Below are 17,826 nucleotides of genomic sequence, written 5' to 3' on the forward strand. Positions count from 1 at the left end.
ACCTCCAATATCTAAAATATGCTTTCAACAAACACGAAGGCACTTTGCATGCAAAATGAGGTTTTACTGCAAGAACACTTATGCATGAACGATGCATAAACTTTTTAGTGCCAGATGTTTCCGGTGATCACACGGTTTCAGTCACTCAGGGGCTGCCCACACACTCTCAAACGCTGACGATAGGAAGCAACATGAGGGAGTGGGGGCTCCTCGATGTGTGGACAAATATCTGATCAAAGCCATTCCTTCCATCTTTTGGTGGTTTATCATACTGAAATCATTCCCAGAGGGTTGATACTTACTGTTTAGAAGTCCTGAAGCTTTTACAATATTAAAAAACAAAAAACATAATTTTACTTTTTGGTACTCAGGGACAATTTCGCTGAAAACTGAATAAGTTAATAGAGAAAATGTTTAACTTTCAACTTTTAAGGACACCTCATATGATGCAGTTCTGCAGTTTGCAATGCAGTTATTTAATAATAAAGTAAACCATTTAAAGTGCCTAAAATCTTTGTGCTGCGTTTATCGGAATTATAAACTAACTCAAGTGGGGAGGTGTTCAATTATATGTTCACAACATTTCAAAGCAAAAAATTATTGGTATCAGATCGGTATTCGATACCACCCTGTGAGTACTTGGATCGATACCGGGGCGGCAGTAGCTCAGGAGGTAGAGCGCTCGTCTTGGGATCCCAGTTCGAATCCCGGCTTGTCTGTGTTACATGTCGAAGTGTCCTTGGGTAAGACACTGAACCCCTTACACCCCCAATAAGCAGGTTAGCGCCTTACATGGCTGCAAGGCCGCTATTGGGAAATTTGGAGCACATTGTAAAGCGCTCTGGGAAGTCATTGACTCTAAAAGCGCTTTATCAGATCATTTCATTTTCATTACCAATATTCTCTGTATCGCCCACCCCTTAAACCGATTTTGATGACCTAGGCAGAACATGTTGACATAGCAACAAGTAGGGTCTTCCATTTGATTTGCCAAAAAAAACCTTCATTTTATGGATTTAATTGACTTTTGAGATTAAATGAAGGTCCAAATAATCAAATTAAGGGTTTTCTCAAGGAATGCTGCTTTTTTTTTTAATTTAATTTTATTCTATCTTTTGCTGACTGTGCTTTCTCATTTTGTGGGACAAAAGAAGGAAGTGTTTTCATTTGCTGTCATATGAGAACAGGATGAAGGAGGCGGAGTCAACAGCAGGTCTGAAACACTACAGCACAAAAGTTGTTTCATGCACACAATGGAGTTTTGTGGTGCAACAGCGTAATTGTGCGAGCGGAGTAAACCCTTGGCAGGTGAGTCACCTATTTAGGTTTGAATTTTTAGTGCTATCAAAGTCGGCTCATGTGCGTTTGAGAAAGAGGAGGAAGGAAGCAGAGTTTGGAATGCGGCCTCCTGCTCAGGTCTGTGCATGCAAATACCTGAAAAATGATCTGATCTCATGTCTTGAATTTCTATGCTTTGAATTGCTCACATCCCTTCTCACGCTTTGTCTTCTGTCCCTTTTGGATTTTCTCTGAAATTTCAGGTAAAGCATTTCTCCAGTGTGATGTCCACTTCATTGTACTCACCAGCATTGTTTTCCTTCTTTTTAATCAGTGTTCCCACTTCGTTGGATATTTTCTGAAGAAGTAGCAAAAGGAGCGACTCCTTGCTTAAGAATTCTTATCAGGTCGGGAGGAGAAGCGGCTCAAAAATGACAGCATACAATTAGATTACGCAATTGAGAACAATGTTTTGAAAGCCTCTTCCAAAGATTTAGTCTTTTTCTACTTATTTTCAAGATACGGTCCAAATGGGGAACTAAAAACTGCCTCAAAGAATTAAACAAAGCTGTAAAATCAGTGTAAACAATGTCACACTTGATTTCTAACTTGTGTAGCTTTTCATTCAAACTGAAGCGGCCAGCTGCCAGTAAAGTAGCAGGAAGTGGCCTGTGTCGTCATGGCGATGAGTGGCATGTTCGATAGCGCTGGCGTTGAATGTAAAAAGGAAAATTCAAGTAAAACAAATCGAAAATGTTTTTAAAAATTTACTCTCTCCTGTGGAGGACAGGCAGGGGAGGCAGGAGAAATCTAAACCTCAGCTGTCATCATGAATATCTGAAATATAGTATATAGTTATATCGGTTCAGCGCTCGTTCTTTCTTATTTAACTTCACAGTTTTTAGATTTTGCTACATTTTCATATTGGAGATAGTAGAGACAAAATCATTTGGGTCAGCTACCCATGGTAATATTATAACATTACTTAGCTAAACAAATATTCACAAATATTCCATCCTTTCCATAAAACACTGCTTCTTAATTATGTAGCAAATATGGTTGGTGACTTGGCAAGGTTATCTGGCTGCTTGTTGAGCTCAGACTTGGTCAGGACCGGCCAGGATTTTGATCCAATTCTTCTTGTTAGGATATGTGCTCTTTCCTTGTTGCTGACCAAATTCTGACTTCCTTTGCGGGGTGAAACGTGTACCAGGTCTGGGTTCCGGTCTCCCGGGAGGGGCGGACCCCCTGTGTTGGAGTTGTGACGGCAACTTTTGATGTGCAAATGAAGCCAACGCCCCCGTCCCCAACCTCACATTCCAGCAGTATCAGTCAGATAAAATATCTATGTGATTGACCTTAAACACAGTATTCATATCACATGTTTTGACATGGTTTGATCATTTTCTGACATTGCGAAACAGAATTCTGACCAAACGTTGAATACGCTACAATTGTTGGTCATTTCAAGCCAGGTTCAGGGTCAGGCAAAATATACTTCCACTAATTGGGGTGTAATGTCTTGAAGTGAAGGCTTGATTTATTTGGCTCCATGAGACAGTCAGTAAACACACTGGCCTTTCTTCAAAACATTTCATCTTCTTGGCTTCCGGGAGACTTATGTTTGTCTCTCTTTGCCTGTCTTATCCATGTGTAATATTTAATACTCTTCATAGTGTAACGTGAGGGTCTGCGACACTTCACTGTGCTATGCTTATGGCAAAGAACTTCTATGCCATGGAGCGCACATTTAGCCAATGAGAGCACCACTGCCCCCTGATGTTGTGGAGGCGCAATTTCACTTTATTTTCGAACAGTTACAAAAAAAAAAGTTACCAAGGTCGGGTGGGTCCACCCTGACATAGCCTCACGCCCCCCTGTTTGAGAAACAATGGCATAAAAGAAGATTGGAACCCACTTTCTAATAGAAGGGTGGAATGAAAAAAAAACACTCATAAAAACACACAAATGCTACAATGCTGTTTGTTTACAGGTTGTGCAACTGGGAAGATTTTTCGGGTCACTGGAAGGTCATCTCCCCTGACAGCCAATCAGAGGTGAGCTTAGTCACTGGGGCTTGATACCAGCTCAGTAGCCTAGATGGTAAGGCGCCCGCTTTGAGACTGGGAGGTCGGTGGTTCGCGCCCCGGCCGAGTCATTCCTAAGACTTAAAAAGTGGTCGGCGGCGCCCTCTGTTGGCTGCGGCTGCATCGGCTCGCTACAACGGGTCAGGTGCAATCGACATTTCGTTCTGTGTACATTGTTACACAGAATGACAATACAAGGAAATTATTATTATTATTATTATTGAGTTTGTCATTCATCATTTTAAAAGTTGCATGCAACAAGTGTTTGAGTCGAGTACTGATGTGTTGTTTGCAAACGTAACGGCTTTTTGAGCCGGCTCCCCACCAATCAGAGGCCGGTTCCCTTTGAGATATATATATATTTTTTGTCTCTGTCTCACTTTCTTTCTATTCAATGATTGGTCAATATGTGTGATGTTGCCTTGGTATCCAAAAGAAAGAGTGTTCAAGAGTACAAATTGAATGTAAGTCAAAAAGAAATGAGTGAAAGCCAGAAAAGGAGCTAAATTTAGACTCATTTAGAGTAAATGGTATAAAAATGGGTTTTGTGTAGTTTCAGACAAAATTGGTTAAAAGTTGCATTTTAAAGGTCCTTTATATCATAGTCTTTATATGACACTGGAGAGTTACTAATTTACATTCTTTCAGATACTCTGTGTTGCTTGACTTTAAAGTTGCTTACTGCAAACATTTTAAAAGATTAAAAGAGTTAAAAGGTCACTGTACAGTGAAAAGATAAAGGTTTTCATAACATCGTAAAATTTATACATTTTTAAAAATAATCCTTACCTCAATTTTAGATTAATGTTCCAATATGATCCGTAATATATGGATTAAATCAAAAGAAGCATTTGGGAGTCGAAAGAGACGTCCCTTTTTAGTGAGTCGAGCTGAAAAAGCCGCTTCTCAGAAGGAGTACCCATCACCACTACACTACACGTAGTAGTAGTGATGGGATTTCCGGCACTTTAGGCTCCCAAGCAGCTCTCCAGATGTTTTTCGTTTCCTTTATCCTAATATTACCGATTATTATGTAACATTAGGTAACAAAATGTCTTAAAAAGGCGGAAAATAAAGCCAAAAAAAAAAAAAAAAAGATGACAAAAAGGGAAATAAAAAAGAAAAGAAAGAAAAAGGAAAAAACTAGTGAAAAAAAGAAGAAAATTCTTATTAAAAAGGAAACTGTTTTTGCAGGTCAGGGCCTTCAGGATTTTTGGGAAAGCGTCCGGGTAGATTCCTGGGCCTAGCAACAACTGATGGCTGAGATGTAATTTAGTCAAATAATTAAATATGAAAGCAGCGCAACAAGGGTGAAGCAATGAAAGGAAGCTTGGAGACAAGAAGTATTGCATGATTGAGACCTTTGTTAGGCCAGTAGAGAAGGCCTCGCAGGTCCTCACGGACCACCACTGACTTTCAATATACAGTGAAGGTCTTGGATTGGAATATTGTTTCCTTTTTCTGTAGATGACCGACCAAGACAGCGGCTCGTTGAGCTCCCACACGGAGGAGGACGATGAACAAGAGGAGATGGAAGAAGATGAAGAGGAAGACGCCAAAAGCAAGGATGCAACCGGCGCGGGAGGGAGCAGCCTCTCGGAAATCTCGTCCACTCTGCGGGCCGTCATCCGCATCAAGCAAAAGTACCAGGCCTTGAAGAAGCGTCGCCAGGAGATGGCGCTGCTTATGACTGGGGTCCCGGGGGCCCCAACCCGCACCAGTCCCAAAATCTTCACCTTCGACGCCGTCCCTGTGCCGGTGTCCTGTGCGCCTCCCAGGAAAAAGAGGAAGAAGAAAAGGAGGGTGCTGTACCCCAACAGGAGACGACGGAAGGCCCCCGGAGGACACGAGCACAGCCGGGCACAGTTTTGCCTTTACCTGCTCACTGCCATTCTTTTTGTACAGGTATATTCAAAAACCATACACTCATTAACTAACTACCCAACATAATGGCTATGATAACTACAATGAACTATTAAAATAAACTTACTAACATCAGACACACTGGTTACACCAGCGGTATGATCCTAAGCCCGAGCCCGACCCGAAAGTCGGCCAAAATCTCCGCACCTCCTCCTGTGTCCTCACAGACAAAATATGAAATGTAATGTCCTGGAAATCAAGTGAATTGGTCGGGCTCGGGCTGGATCGGGCTTTAATACCCTCGGCCCTGGGTTGGGTCGCGCTGAGATTTTTCAGCCATGATCTTACCTCTAGGTTACACTCAGGTTGGCAACCCAAATTTTTGAAAGAGCCATATTGGATCAAAACGAAAAACCCATATGTTTAAAGCCACAAAAAACCTAAAAGCTTTATATAAGCCTTAAAAGAAGGGCACACATACTGTTCATATATATTGTATATAAATCTATATTCAGTTGAAAGCATTAAAAATGGTTGTGTCATGGACAGGAACCATAGGATTTTCCATTATCAAATATTTTCAAAAAGTATCAGGGAGCCACTAGGGAGCGCCAAAGTACTGCATGCAGCGCCAGAGCCACCTTTTGCTGACCCCCGCACTAACTACTTTTGGAGAGAGCATCGTTGGGCGTCGTCCCAAAACATACGCAGAGAGAAGATATGGCAAAAAGGGAACGCTCTTTATTGCATTCGAGACGTGTCCAAAGTTCCAGTCACGTTCATCATTCTTCTTCTCACATTGGCCTTTATACTGTGCTCAAAACAATTCGTGATGGTCGCCCGCCACGGCTCACTCAGCAAACAGCTTGTGACTTCCTGCAACAACATCATCCTCTGACTTCCGCCAGATGTCTACACGCAATAGGCTATTGTCAGCTCCGAGACTTGCTCGCTTCCAGTTAATTTCCGATTATACTTCCCTTATCATTAATTATTATCTACTTTCTACAACACTACAACACATGCTCAATACACAAAATCTACAAAACAAACGACAATCCGTAACGAACATCTTAATAAACCACTCGCCACAATAACAGGATTGGGGTTCTTTTTCCAATTAATATAGATACCAATACCCAAATTATGAGTGGTCATGGATACCAATATCTCATTCCAATACCATTCAGTAGCCCATAAAATATTGCCTTCCCTTCACAAAAATGATTTTTCTTTGATTAACATTCCCATAAGTTCACATTTCTTATTGTTACATGGTAACTAAAGGGAGTTGATACAGGTAAAAGCTACAATTGTGAGTACTGATACCTTAAAGGGCATTGTGTATTATTTAGCACCTTGTAGTGGTTCTGAAAACTTTCATTCTTAAAAAACAAAAACAAAATCGATTTAAATAGTAAGGAAAAAACTTATCATATTAACACACTTTTTTTAAATACTCGGAAGTTTACAATTAAGTATTTATTCCATCTTTTCCTGCTGACAGTTATATATATCCAGTGTTGAAGTCCTTTCTCATTTAAATGTGGGGTGTGTCGTTTGTTGTTTCCTTAAAAAGTTGAAAGTAGAATATTTTTCTCTATAAAGTATGTGTTCACAATGCTCAAGTGAGTCCAAAGAGCCTTTATAAAAAATATTTGCCCACTGCTTTTATCTTTCTTTTATCAAAGTTGATCCGGCACTTGCAACACATAAGGGAGCAGGAAAGCAGTGAGGAGGGTGGAGAGTGATTTCTTGCTCGTCCCCATTTTTTTTTTTTTAATGAAAAAAGAGGAATTTATCCGAGGAATGAGTTGACTGAGAATGTGATCGTGACTTTAAGCCAGAAGATAAAGGCAGTTTCCAATTCTGGAAAGCGAATTTAACTTCACAACTTTTGAATTTTCATTTTCAAAATAGCTGAATGTTAACATTATATAATGCAATTAAGATTTCATTTTATTACTGTCCTGGGTGTCTGCAGATTTAGATTGAGGCATGCAATTCTCTTGCCTCATGGCAGAGGGCAATAGTGAGACCAAGGATTCCGATTTGAAGCACACCTCAGCTCCAAACAATAGAATTAACGATCGTAATAACAGGCAATCAGCAAGTCGAGACGTCCAGAATTTTGGTTCTTGTCGCATGGACTTTTTTTAATATTTTCTATTTGTAAATCTGACTGCACCTCACTAGACACAAACTTCACAGCAAGCCACTAAGTAAAGGACAGTACCCAGGGTGTAGTTTTGGTCCTGACGGAGGGATGTGTCCTCACTAATATCGAGCAATCAATGCTTTGTCCCCACTAAAATTACGTGATCAAAATGCTCTTATGTTCCCACCGATGCCAAGATCAAACCTACCCCCTTGGTCCATACATGCACTATATCTAAATTAACACCACAATAAACATTTCTGAATAAGCTATCATACAAAATAATCCAATCTGAATTGTTGTGTCCCAGGTGTACAACGCCATTGAGAATTTGGACGACCATGTGATCCGCTACGACCTGGAAGGCCTGGAAAAGACACTGCGCAGGGAGGTTTTCGGCCAGCAGGGGGCGGTAGAAGCGCTCGTGTGGCACCTGAAGGATTTCCTGTCCACATACGTGCATAACAAGCCCCTAGTGGTTTCATTGCACGGGCCCAGCGGCGTGGGCAAAAGCCACCTGGGGCGCCTCCTGGCGGGACACTTTCGCTCGGTGGTGGGCGAGAACCTGGTGCTCCAGTATTTCACCTTGCACCATTGCCCCCTAGAGGCGGACTCCCCACGCTGTGCCCAGCAATTGGTCGCATTGGTCACCGAGGCGGTTGAGTTAGGCGAGCAAGAGGAGAAGATCCCGCTTTTTGTGTTGGACGAGGCGGAACACATGCACAACGAGATCCTCGACGCTGTATTGGGCCTGCTGAGTTCGGCCCAGGACAACCAGTATCTCAACGCCATCTACGTGATCCTCAGCAACTTGGGACACGAACACATCACCAAGCACTTGTTACACAACGCCTCGGCTGGAGACTGTCACGGCGTTCGCCTGGTGCAGGAGCTCACCCCCATGCTGCAGCGCCACCTGCAGGAACGACATGCGCTCTGGGCTGAAGTGAACTTAGTGCCCTTGGGCCTGCTGGAGAAAAGTCACGTGATGGAATGTTTTTTGGACGAGATGAGCAGAGAGGGATTTTACCCCGACCGCGCCCATATGGAGCAGCTGGCGGCAGAGATACAATATTATCCCTCCGTAGGGGGGAGGGAATATTCGGTCACCGGATGCAAACAAGTGGTGGCTAAGGTTAATTTGCTATGAGGGGACAGGACAATGCAGGACATAAGACAGAATGGGATATAAATGACAAATTCATGCAGGCTGGAATCAGACTGGACACTATGGGAGTGCGCTGTAGAAAATGGTGATTTTCTTCTTTGTACATGCACATAAATGTCTACAGTACTAGGAATTTTGGTATCATTTCGATCAAGTAAATGCATGGTAGTATCGATTGATAGTGATACGATACCGATACCTTTTTCTGAGAAATGTCATGATCATTCTATAATTGAACCCTCCCCTGTAGAGTTAGTTTATAAATTCGATAAATAGAGAACAAATATTTTAGGCTAAACATGTTTCATTTTCTTAATTAAATAACTTTAACAGTATAAAATATTATATATAAATATTTTTAATACGACTGTTCCAGAACAAAATTCAAGAGAGTCGAAGCAAAAAAATCAGCAATGTATCGAAAATACATCAACTGTATGACAATGTCAACTACAGAACTAAAATAGTTTATTTTCAAAATATTGTGCAAAAGAAAGTAATGCAAAACAGCTGTTTTTTCAGGAACAGTAACATGTTTTTATTTTGGTTGCAGCTTGTTGCTCACTGCAAGGTGAGTTTTTATGTGTTATTTAAATTCCTGGTGTTGCCAAGGTAGCAGAACACTTTACCACATAAATTATACCTGGTATTTTTCTCTTTTCTGTAGTCGGAAACAAAAGTCCATATTGGGCTGTGCTTCTCGTTTGCCTGTGATTTTTAGCTTCTGGTGGGGTGGGCACATACATTTGGCTTTTCTGCCTGGCAGGCAGGATGCAGTAGCAAGCCAGGTAGGGGGAGTTGCTAAAATTGTCCCTGTCAGTCACACATACTCGGGCCTAAATTTAAAGAGTTTCCCAGGGCGCTGTGTAAGACAAAGAAGGGCTGCACTCAAGGTAAGATCAGGCCTAAAAAAATCTAGCCCGACCCGACCCGAGTCGCGCGTGTATAAACCTGAACCTGCCAAAACCAAACAGATAAACTTGATTCCCTAAACCGGGTGAAATTCTGAAGTAAATCCTAAGCTTTACTTCGCCGCTAAAATAAACCCGAAGCTTTACTCTGGCCGTGTGTCCTTCAGTGCCATGTTCGCCGGTTTCCCTCAAATCAAGTCTGCACTTCGAAGTGCACCGCTGAAATGAAAATGAAAGGAATGGCACCGAAAAAGAAAATCATATTCTGCAGATTACAATCTGCAAATAGTGAAATATTTGGTCATAAATCAGAAAGTTTGTAAAGCTTGTAAGCTGAAATGACGTCTTACATAAGCAATGTAGAGGCGGAAAGAGGAATCGGCGCATCTTCTATTGTGACACCGAGGATAAAAATTTATTTGGATTTAGTGATTTGGAGATAAACTGATAGCTTGGTGAGCATGTTCTTAATGATAGTTATCTGAATATTATAACTTCGGCACCGAAGTGTACTACTCAAGTAAAAGTACTGTTACTTCAGAAAAATATTACTCAAGTGGAAGTAGAAAGCAGTCATCTAAATAATAAATTGAGTAAAAGTAAGTGCACGCTGTGCAGATATCATCCACGAAGAAAAAAAACAACAACAGCGAGAGAGAAGCCCTGCTCGAATTTTGGGTCAGGTTCGGGCCAGGGCCCAAGATCTTACCTTTGGGCTGCACTATCAACATATAGAAGCGGGGCTTTCCGGAATTGGGCAAATATCGAACCCAGGCTAAAAGTATCAATCTGATCCAATTACTTGCTTAGTACGGATGATTTTTCAATATTTTGGGATCCGCCCACCCCTAGTCCATATTTTTTGAACCACAGAATTACCTCTTTGTTATTACCAGTGAAAAGGGCTACCAGTTTGATATGCATTTCTGAAATATCTATGTTATTACAAAGTTGTTACTAGGTTATTACAAGGACTGTGGCCGCAAAACAAAACACTCACAAAAAACATCTTTCTAGAAAAAGAGAACCGGGGTATTACCCTTTTTCTGGACAATATGGTGCAATTAAACATGTGTTTTCTTGTTCTCTGGATTTTTTATGAATAACCCTAGCTCTTACAGTAGTTTTAATGTTATGTGGCCTGTAGTCCAGTGTGCCTTATTTTTGTAAAATATTTCACCAAGAACTACTTTTGAAGATGCTCATTATAGAATGGAATGTTTGGCAAAAATGTAACAGTCTGATTTCAGAGCTATTCAGTTATTACAAATAATTGAGCACATGTAAAAAGAATGATCATGTTAGAAAAACATACTGCACAGCAAATTAAGTATTTACGATTCTAGTTTAGAACTGATAGAGATTTTAGGAATTACAGTGTGGGGCAATAGAGCGCTCGTCTTGAGATCAAGAGATCGCAGGTTCGATTCCCGGCTCCTCCGTGTTATATGTTGAAGTGTCTTTGGGCAAGACACTAAATCCCTAATGTCCCCAATAAGCAGGTCGGCGCCTTGCATGACTGAATGGCCGCTATTGGTGTGTGAGTGTGTGTGTCAATGGGTAAGTGTGAAGCACATTGTAAAGCACTTTGGGAAGTATTCTTTGACTTGAAAAGCACTATATAAATGCAGATCATTTCATTTCATCATCAAATGTATAGCTCTTACAGTAGCTTGACACCAATTTAATCTAATAATAATAATACATTGTATTTCGGAGCGCCTTTCAGGACACCCAAGATCGCTGTACATATGAGTAGGAGACAACAATAAACGAAGGGTAAGACAAGCAAGTAATAGCCAATAAAACATTATAGTTAAAAGGGGCGGTGTGTGAGGCATACGGTCAAGAATAGGCAAGTCTGATGAGGTGAGTTTTAAATCCGGATTTGAAGGTGGACAGGGTCGCAGAATTTTGGAGGTCAGACAATGAGTTTTAGAGCTGGGGGCAGAGCGGCTGAAAGCTCGGCTCCCCACTTTGAACATCTGCCCTTTTTGTAGAACCTTGGAAAATTCAGGTCCCTCGTGTTTTACTTAAAACAAATAATTTAAAAAAAAACAAATCATTAATGTTGTATGTAAACTGTTTAATAACTATATTCACTTATTTGAGGAAACGCACAGAGGCTGAGCTGCAGCACCATCTAGTGTCTATCTGTATACGTCACTAGCCAGGAACGACAGGTATATATAATTAAAAAAAAAAAAAAAAAAATATATATATATATATATATATATATATATATATATATATATATATATATATATATATATCATGTCATCAGCCGTACCGCTTATCCTCATTAGGGTCGCGGGGGGGCTGGAGCCCATCCCAGCCATCTCCGGGCAGTGGGCAGGGGACACCCTCAACTGGTTGCCAGCCAATCGCAGGGCACACAGGGACAGACAACTCATTCACACCTAGGGACAATTTGGACTGGCCAATTCACCTGAAATGCATGTTTTTTTTGGAACGCGGGAGGAAACCGGAGTGCCCGGAGGCAACCCACGCAAGCACGGGGAGAACATACAAACTCCGCACAGGATATATATATATATAATATTGTAGTGGGTTGTACATAATTCACCCACGGAACTATTGTTTAGTTAGCGAGTTCCTAGGGGGACTCTTAATTCGACCGGTTCTAGCCACTCTCGTGTGTTTGTTTTGGTTATCGCAAGTTTACATGTTATTAAAGCAGCGTCCTTTGGCACCTTTGTTTGACACTCCGCCTACGACTCCCGTCTCTGCTCGCTACATTGGTGACCCCGACATTAGTCTCGTGGAAGTTTCCGAGGCTGTGCATACTACTGAGCATACCGTCATGGCATACGCGCCCGTTCTCAAGCTCCCCGAGTTCTGGGAGTCATCAGCGCTAACGTGGTTCGCACAAGCAGAAGCTCGATTCGCCCTGCACGGAATCACTAACGATGACTCTCGCTATTACCACGTGGTGTCTGCTCTGGGGAGCTCAACTGCAGCCAGAGCGGTGAGTTTCATCACATCCCCTCCTGAACTGGATAAATATAAGGGACTGAAGGCATATCTCCTCAGAATCTTTGAACTGTCGCGTTCTGAGCGTGCTCGACGCCTCCTTGCTATTCAGGGCTTAGGAGACAGTAAGCCATCGGATCACATGGAAATGATGTTAAACTTGCTTGGCACCGAAGAGCCAAATTTTCTTTTCATTGAACTTTTTCTGCGTCACATGCCGCCGCATGTCCAGACGGCGCTTGCAAATACAACCATTACAGATCCGCGTGCACTGGCAGAGGAAGCGGACCGGTTTTTCCTGGCCACGCATAGATACACACATGAGGTGCTGGCCCCTACACGCGCCTACACACCATCAAGTGCGACGCCCCCAGCCAGCAAGGCACGCGCGGCCACCGACGATCAGAATGTGTCAGGTCTGTGTTACTACCATGCACGTTTTGGGCCCAGGGCCAAGAAGTGCCGTCCCCCTTGCACCTCCAACGCGACGGGAAACTTCGAGGCCTGCACTCTGTAGCGGCCGTGAGTGCAGGCGCAAGAAACCGGCTACTGTTCATCCGGGACGCCATCTCCGGCCAAAAGTTCTTGTGTGACACCGGCGCCCAGAGGAGCGTCCTCCCTGCCACTGTGGACGATGTGGGGGGGGGAACACATGGACCTCCATTAACTTCTGCCAATGACACCCCCATCCGCACATACGGGACACGGACAGTGGACGTGTGTTTTGGGGGTCAGCAGTTTACATGGGACTTTGTCACTGCGGATATTGCTTTTCCTCTTCTTGGTGCAGATTTTCTGTGTGCCAATGGATTACTCGTCGATGTGAAAAATGGCCGCCTCGTTGACGCATTGAATTTCTCCTCTCTCGCGTGTGTCCGCGACAAGGGGATTTTTGAGGGTCTGTCCAGCTCTCTCTTGGACGGTGATATTTACCACCGGCTCCTCGCCGAGTTCCCCAGTCTGGCGAAGCCCATCTTCTCAGCCTCCACGACCAGACATGGGGTTGAGCACCACATTGAAACCAAGGGGCCCCCGGTTCATGCCAGGGCCCGACGACTCAATCCAGACAGACTGGCAGTTGCTAAATCCGAATTTGCTAACATGGAACGTCTCGGCATCATTCGCCGATCAGACAGCCCCTGGGCCTCTCCATTACACATGGTCCCGAAACCAGGCGGTGGCTGGCGCCCATGCGGGGACTATCGCCGCCTTAACGAGGCTACCACGCCCGACCGTTACCCGGTCCCGCACATTCAAGACTTCTCTGCACACCTGGCGGGCAAACTTCTCTTTTCCAAGGTGGACCTCGTGCGCGGATACCACCAACTGCCAGTGCATCCCTCAGATATACCGAAGACGGCCGTGATAACTCCATTTGGGTTGTTCGAATTTCTCAGGATGCCGTTCGGACTGAAAAATGCCGCTCAGTCCTTCCAAAGGCTGATGGATTCAGTGCTCAGGGACATGCCTTTTGTGTTCGTCTACCTGGACGACGTCCTGGTTGCCAGCTCCTCAGAAGAGGAACACTTGGAGCACCTCAGAGACCTCTTCACCAAGCTCAGTCAGCATGGCCTGATTATAAATCCCGCGAAATGTGTTTTTGGCGTACCCTCCATCCACTTCCTTGGGCATCTCATCACCAAGGATGGGGCTTCCCCCCTGCCGTCTAAGGTAGAGGCCGTCTCCACCTTTCCTCAGCCGCCAACAGCACGGGGCCTCAGGGAGTTTCTCGGCATGGTGACATTCTACCATAGGTTTATTCGCCGAGCCGCTGATGTCATGCGCCCACTCTACGAAGCCCTCAAGGGTAGGTCACCCAATCAAGCTGTTGAATGGACCGCTGAGAGGATCAAGGCATTCAAGGACACAAAAACCGCGCTGTGCCAGGCAGCCATGCTGGCTCACCCAGCCCCCGGAGCCCCAGTCGCACTGACTACAGACGCATCAGACCTTGCAGTGGGTGCTGTGTTCGAGCAGTGGGTTGACAATGCTTGGCAGCCACTCGCCTTTTTTAGTCGCCAGCTGGTCCCCAGAGAACGTAAATACAGTGCATTCGACAGAGAACTACTTGCCATCTGGTTGGCGATTCGCCACTTCCGTTTCATCTTGGAGGGCCGTGAGTTCATCGTCTTTGTTGATCATAAGCCTCTTACGTTCTCCATGTCCAAGACGGCCAGCTGTCATTCATATCGGAATACACGACTGACATCAGGCACATTGCTGGGAAGTCCAACGTGGTTGCGGATTGCCTGTCCAGAGCAACCATCAGCGCTGTGCAATTGGGGCTTGATTATTCCAGTATGAGTGTGGACCAGGCTTCTGATAACGGCATCCAAACGCTCAAGAGCTCAGACACTGGTTTGCGGCTGGAGGAGGTTGCGGTCGGAAACTCAGGGGCCAAGCTTTGTTGTGACGTCTCCATGGGTTGGCCTAGGCCGCTTGTCCCTGCTGGCTAGCGTCGGGCTGTTTTTGAGGCAATACATGGCCTGTCTCATCCTGGCAGGAAAGCATCCATTAAGCTAGTGGCCCAGAAGTTTGTGTGGAAAGGAATGAGAAAGGACGTCCGGGACTGGGTCGACTCATGCGTGGCATGTCAACGCGCCAAAGTGCACCGTCACATCAAGGCCCCATTGGTACCATTTGCCATCCCCGAACGGAAGTTTGACCACGTTAACATTGACCTGGTGGGCCCACTGCCCCCTTCACACGTTTTCACTTACCTCCTGACGATGGTGGACAGGACGACCCGTTGGCCTGAAGCAGTTCCGCTGACTTCCACCTCAGCTGTCGATGTGGCCCGGGCGTTCATCGGAACCTGGGTCGCCCGTTTTGGACCCCCTGCAGATCTCTCATCTGACAGGGGCGCACAGTTCACCTCCGAGATGTGGAACACGGTTGCCGAGAGCCTTGGAGTCAAACTTCACCGCACCACTGCCTACCACCCCCAGGCTAACGGGTTGTGCGAGCGGTTCCACCGCTCGATGAAAGCGGCCTTGCGCGCCAGCCTGACCGATGGGGACTGGGTCGATAAGCTACCCTGGGTCATGCTGGGACTGAGGACCGCTCCCAAAGAGGACCTTCAGTGCTCTTCAGCTGAGTTGGTTTACGGTCAAGTGCTGCGGGTGCCAGGTGATTTCATCCCAGACCCAACGACACCCTGGGCTGCATCCAGGGAGAAGTCCATCTTGCAGGGCACTGCGGGAGCGTTTGTGCCTATCCCCACATCGCGACACGGCAGGCCAGTTTCACGGGTTCCCTCCAACCTGCGCTCGGCTGGTTTTGTTTTCATTCGCCACGATGCCCACCGCGGACCATTGCGCCCTCCTTATGATGGACCGTTTAAGGTCCTGCAGCATGGCGACAAGACCATGGTCGTGGACATCGGTGGTAGGCCAGAGACTGTCTCCGTGGACAGGGTTAAGCCTGCCCACATGGATATGTCCAAGCCATTGGAACTGGCCCAAGCCCCACGGCGCGGCCGTCCTCCTGCGGCACGACCCTTCGGTCCCGTGGGTACCCACTCTGACCCTCCGCCCCCAGCAACTGTGGGCTTTCCAACTGAGTCCACAAGCTCTCACCCCCCTGCTATTCCAACTCCTTGTACCCGCAGTGGCCGGGTCAGCGTCCCAACCAGGCACAGAGACTTTGACTATGGGTGAATTCTGGGGGGGCTTGTGTAGTGGGTTGTACATAATTCACCCACGGAACTATTGTTTAGTTAGCGAGTTCCTAGGGGGACTCTTAATTCGACCGGTTCTAGCCACTCTCGTGTGTTTGTTTTGGTTATCGCAAGTTTACATGTTATTAAAGCAGCGTCCTTTGGCACCTTTGTTTGACACTCCGCCTACGACTCCCGTCTCTGCTCGCTACAATATATATATATATATCACATCATATCATATCACATCATAGGTGGGTAGAGGAGCCAAAAAGTAAAAGTTCTACTTCAGAATAATATTACTCTAGTAGTCGTCAAAATACTTGAGTAGAAGTAAAAAAGTACTTGGTGAAAAAAAGTACTCAAGTACGGAGTAACTGTAGTAACGTCGTATTTTTTTAAAACAACCAATCAGATCATCAAATAATCAAAGTCCATCCAATCAACAAAAAAATTGTTTTTTTATTTAAAAGTAGTTGAAAATAATCAACGTAAATACAAGTTCTTCAAGTAATAAAATAAAATCGTATAAATCAAATAAATTTAGCACACGTTGCACCAAGTAGCACTGATCTTAACAGGCTCTGCAAGCAGTACAACAAGCTAGCCCATGAACTCGAACAAAGGAGACATTGGATATTGAAGCTGGTGTTTGGAACCCTTTTTAAGGGGAACGTGCTTTTGATGTGAGGCCAGGGGTGCTTCACCTCTTTAGGGTTTTCATAGTCGCTATTGCCAAGCGACATTTTCCATCTGAAGTAGAATATGGTCACGTGACGAGGCTGCTACGTTTGATTGGTTAAACATGGTAGAGCCTGGCGGAGTTCTGCGTCAAAATTAATGCACCTTAGAGTAACGGGACCCAATTGAATGGGCTAGCTCCAGCTGGTGTTACACATTTGTTTTATATTGTTTTTTTTTTGTTTTTTTTCGTTGTTGTTTTACCTCATCTGTAAAATAGATTATACATGTTAGTCTCACACGACACAATTTAATTGTTGGCAATAAGGTTCATTTATTGAGCAAGCCTCCCTAAATCACGCGAGGTCACGTGAGACTTGCCCCAAGCACCCTCTCTGACCTGTGAGACTTTGCACTCTAGCGGTGATACACTAGTACTTCTCATATCCTTTCTGCTATACAAAACTCAATACCCTTAATAATAAAAATAAACTTCCCCTAACAGTCAAATACGGATTACACAACACAAATCCCAAAATATTTCATTTTAACTAGTCAGCAACCCTTGTTGTGCCACAATAGCAGAGACAGACAGACAGACGCGTACTTACGAGGGGATTTGTTACGTAATGACCTCACGGTTGCCTAATGTAGCGAAGTCAAAGTACAGTTTTTTTCACAAATTAACTTAAGTGAAAATTTAAATACAGGGATTTAAAAGTACGAAATTTCACAAAACTTACTCAAGTAAATGTACAGGGGGAATTAAATGTACTCTGTTACTACCCAGCTCTCATTGACATTGTTGGGAATAAAATTAAAATGTACCGTTTACCAAATTGTTCGAATTAGTTATCTGACTCCATTAACCAAACACAACCTGCATTCTCCTAACAATGCGCGCTCATTTCTTGAAGGAAAAGATGGAGAAGAGACCAGCATTTCCACACGGGGGCAAATTTCATTTCTTAAACAATTTAACTAAGTGAACACCATCGAATATATGGCCGAATTAGTGTCGCTCGAGT

General features: G+C 44.3%; 1 protein-coding gene across 2 annotated transcripts; it reads left to right on the top strand.

Moving 5' to 3' along the window:
- Nucleotides 1-1,167: 1,167 nt before the first annotated feature.
- tor4aa (torsin family 4, member Aa) lies at nucleotides 1,168-8,739 on the top strand. Of its 2 annotated transcripts, none has more exons than XM_088320068.1 (4): nucleotides 1,168-1,308; nucleotides 3,272-3,335; nucleotides 4,833-5,270; nucleotides 7,697-8,739. In XM_088320068.1, the coding sequence occupies exons 3-4, from the start codon at nucleotides 4,833-4,835 to the stop codon at nucleotides 8,534-8,536; spliced, it is 1,278 nt and encodes a 425-aa protein (XP_088176194.1). In that variant the 5' UTR covers nucleotides 1,168-1,308; nucleotides 3,272-3,335; the 3' UTR covers nucleotides 8,537-8,739. The 2 variants fall into 2 exon arrangements, with proteins under 2 accessions (XP_088176194.1, XP_088176195.1); XM_088320069.1 differs by lacking the exon at nucleotides 1,168-1,308 and adding an exon at nucleotides 1,370-1,416.
- Nucleotides 8,740-17,826: the final 9,087 nt, after the last annotated feature.

Source organism: Urocampus carinirostris, chromosome 16 (genome assembly GCF_059441175.1).
Source record: "Urocampus carinirostris isolate Australia breed hairy pipefish chromosome 16, RoL_Ucar_1.0, whole genome shotgun sequence".
In the NCBI taxonomy this organism is placed as follows: domain Eukaryota; kingdom Metazoa; phylum Chordata; class Actinopteri; order Syngnathiformes; family Syngnathidae; genus Urocampus; species Urocampus carinirostris.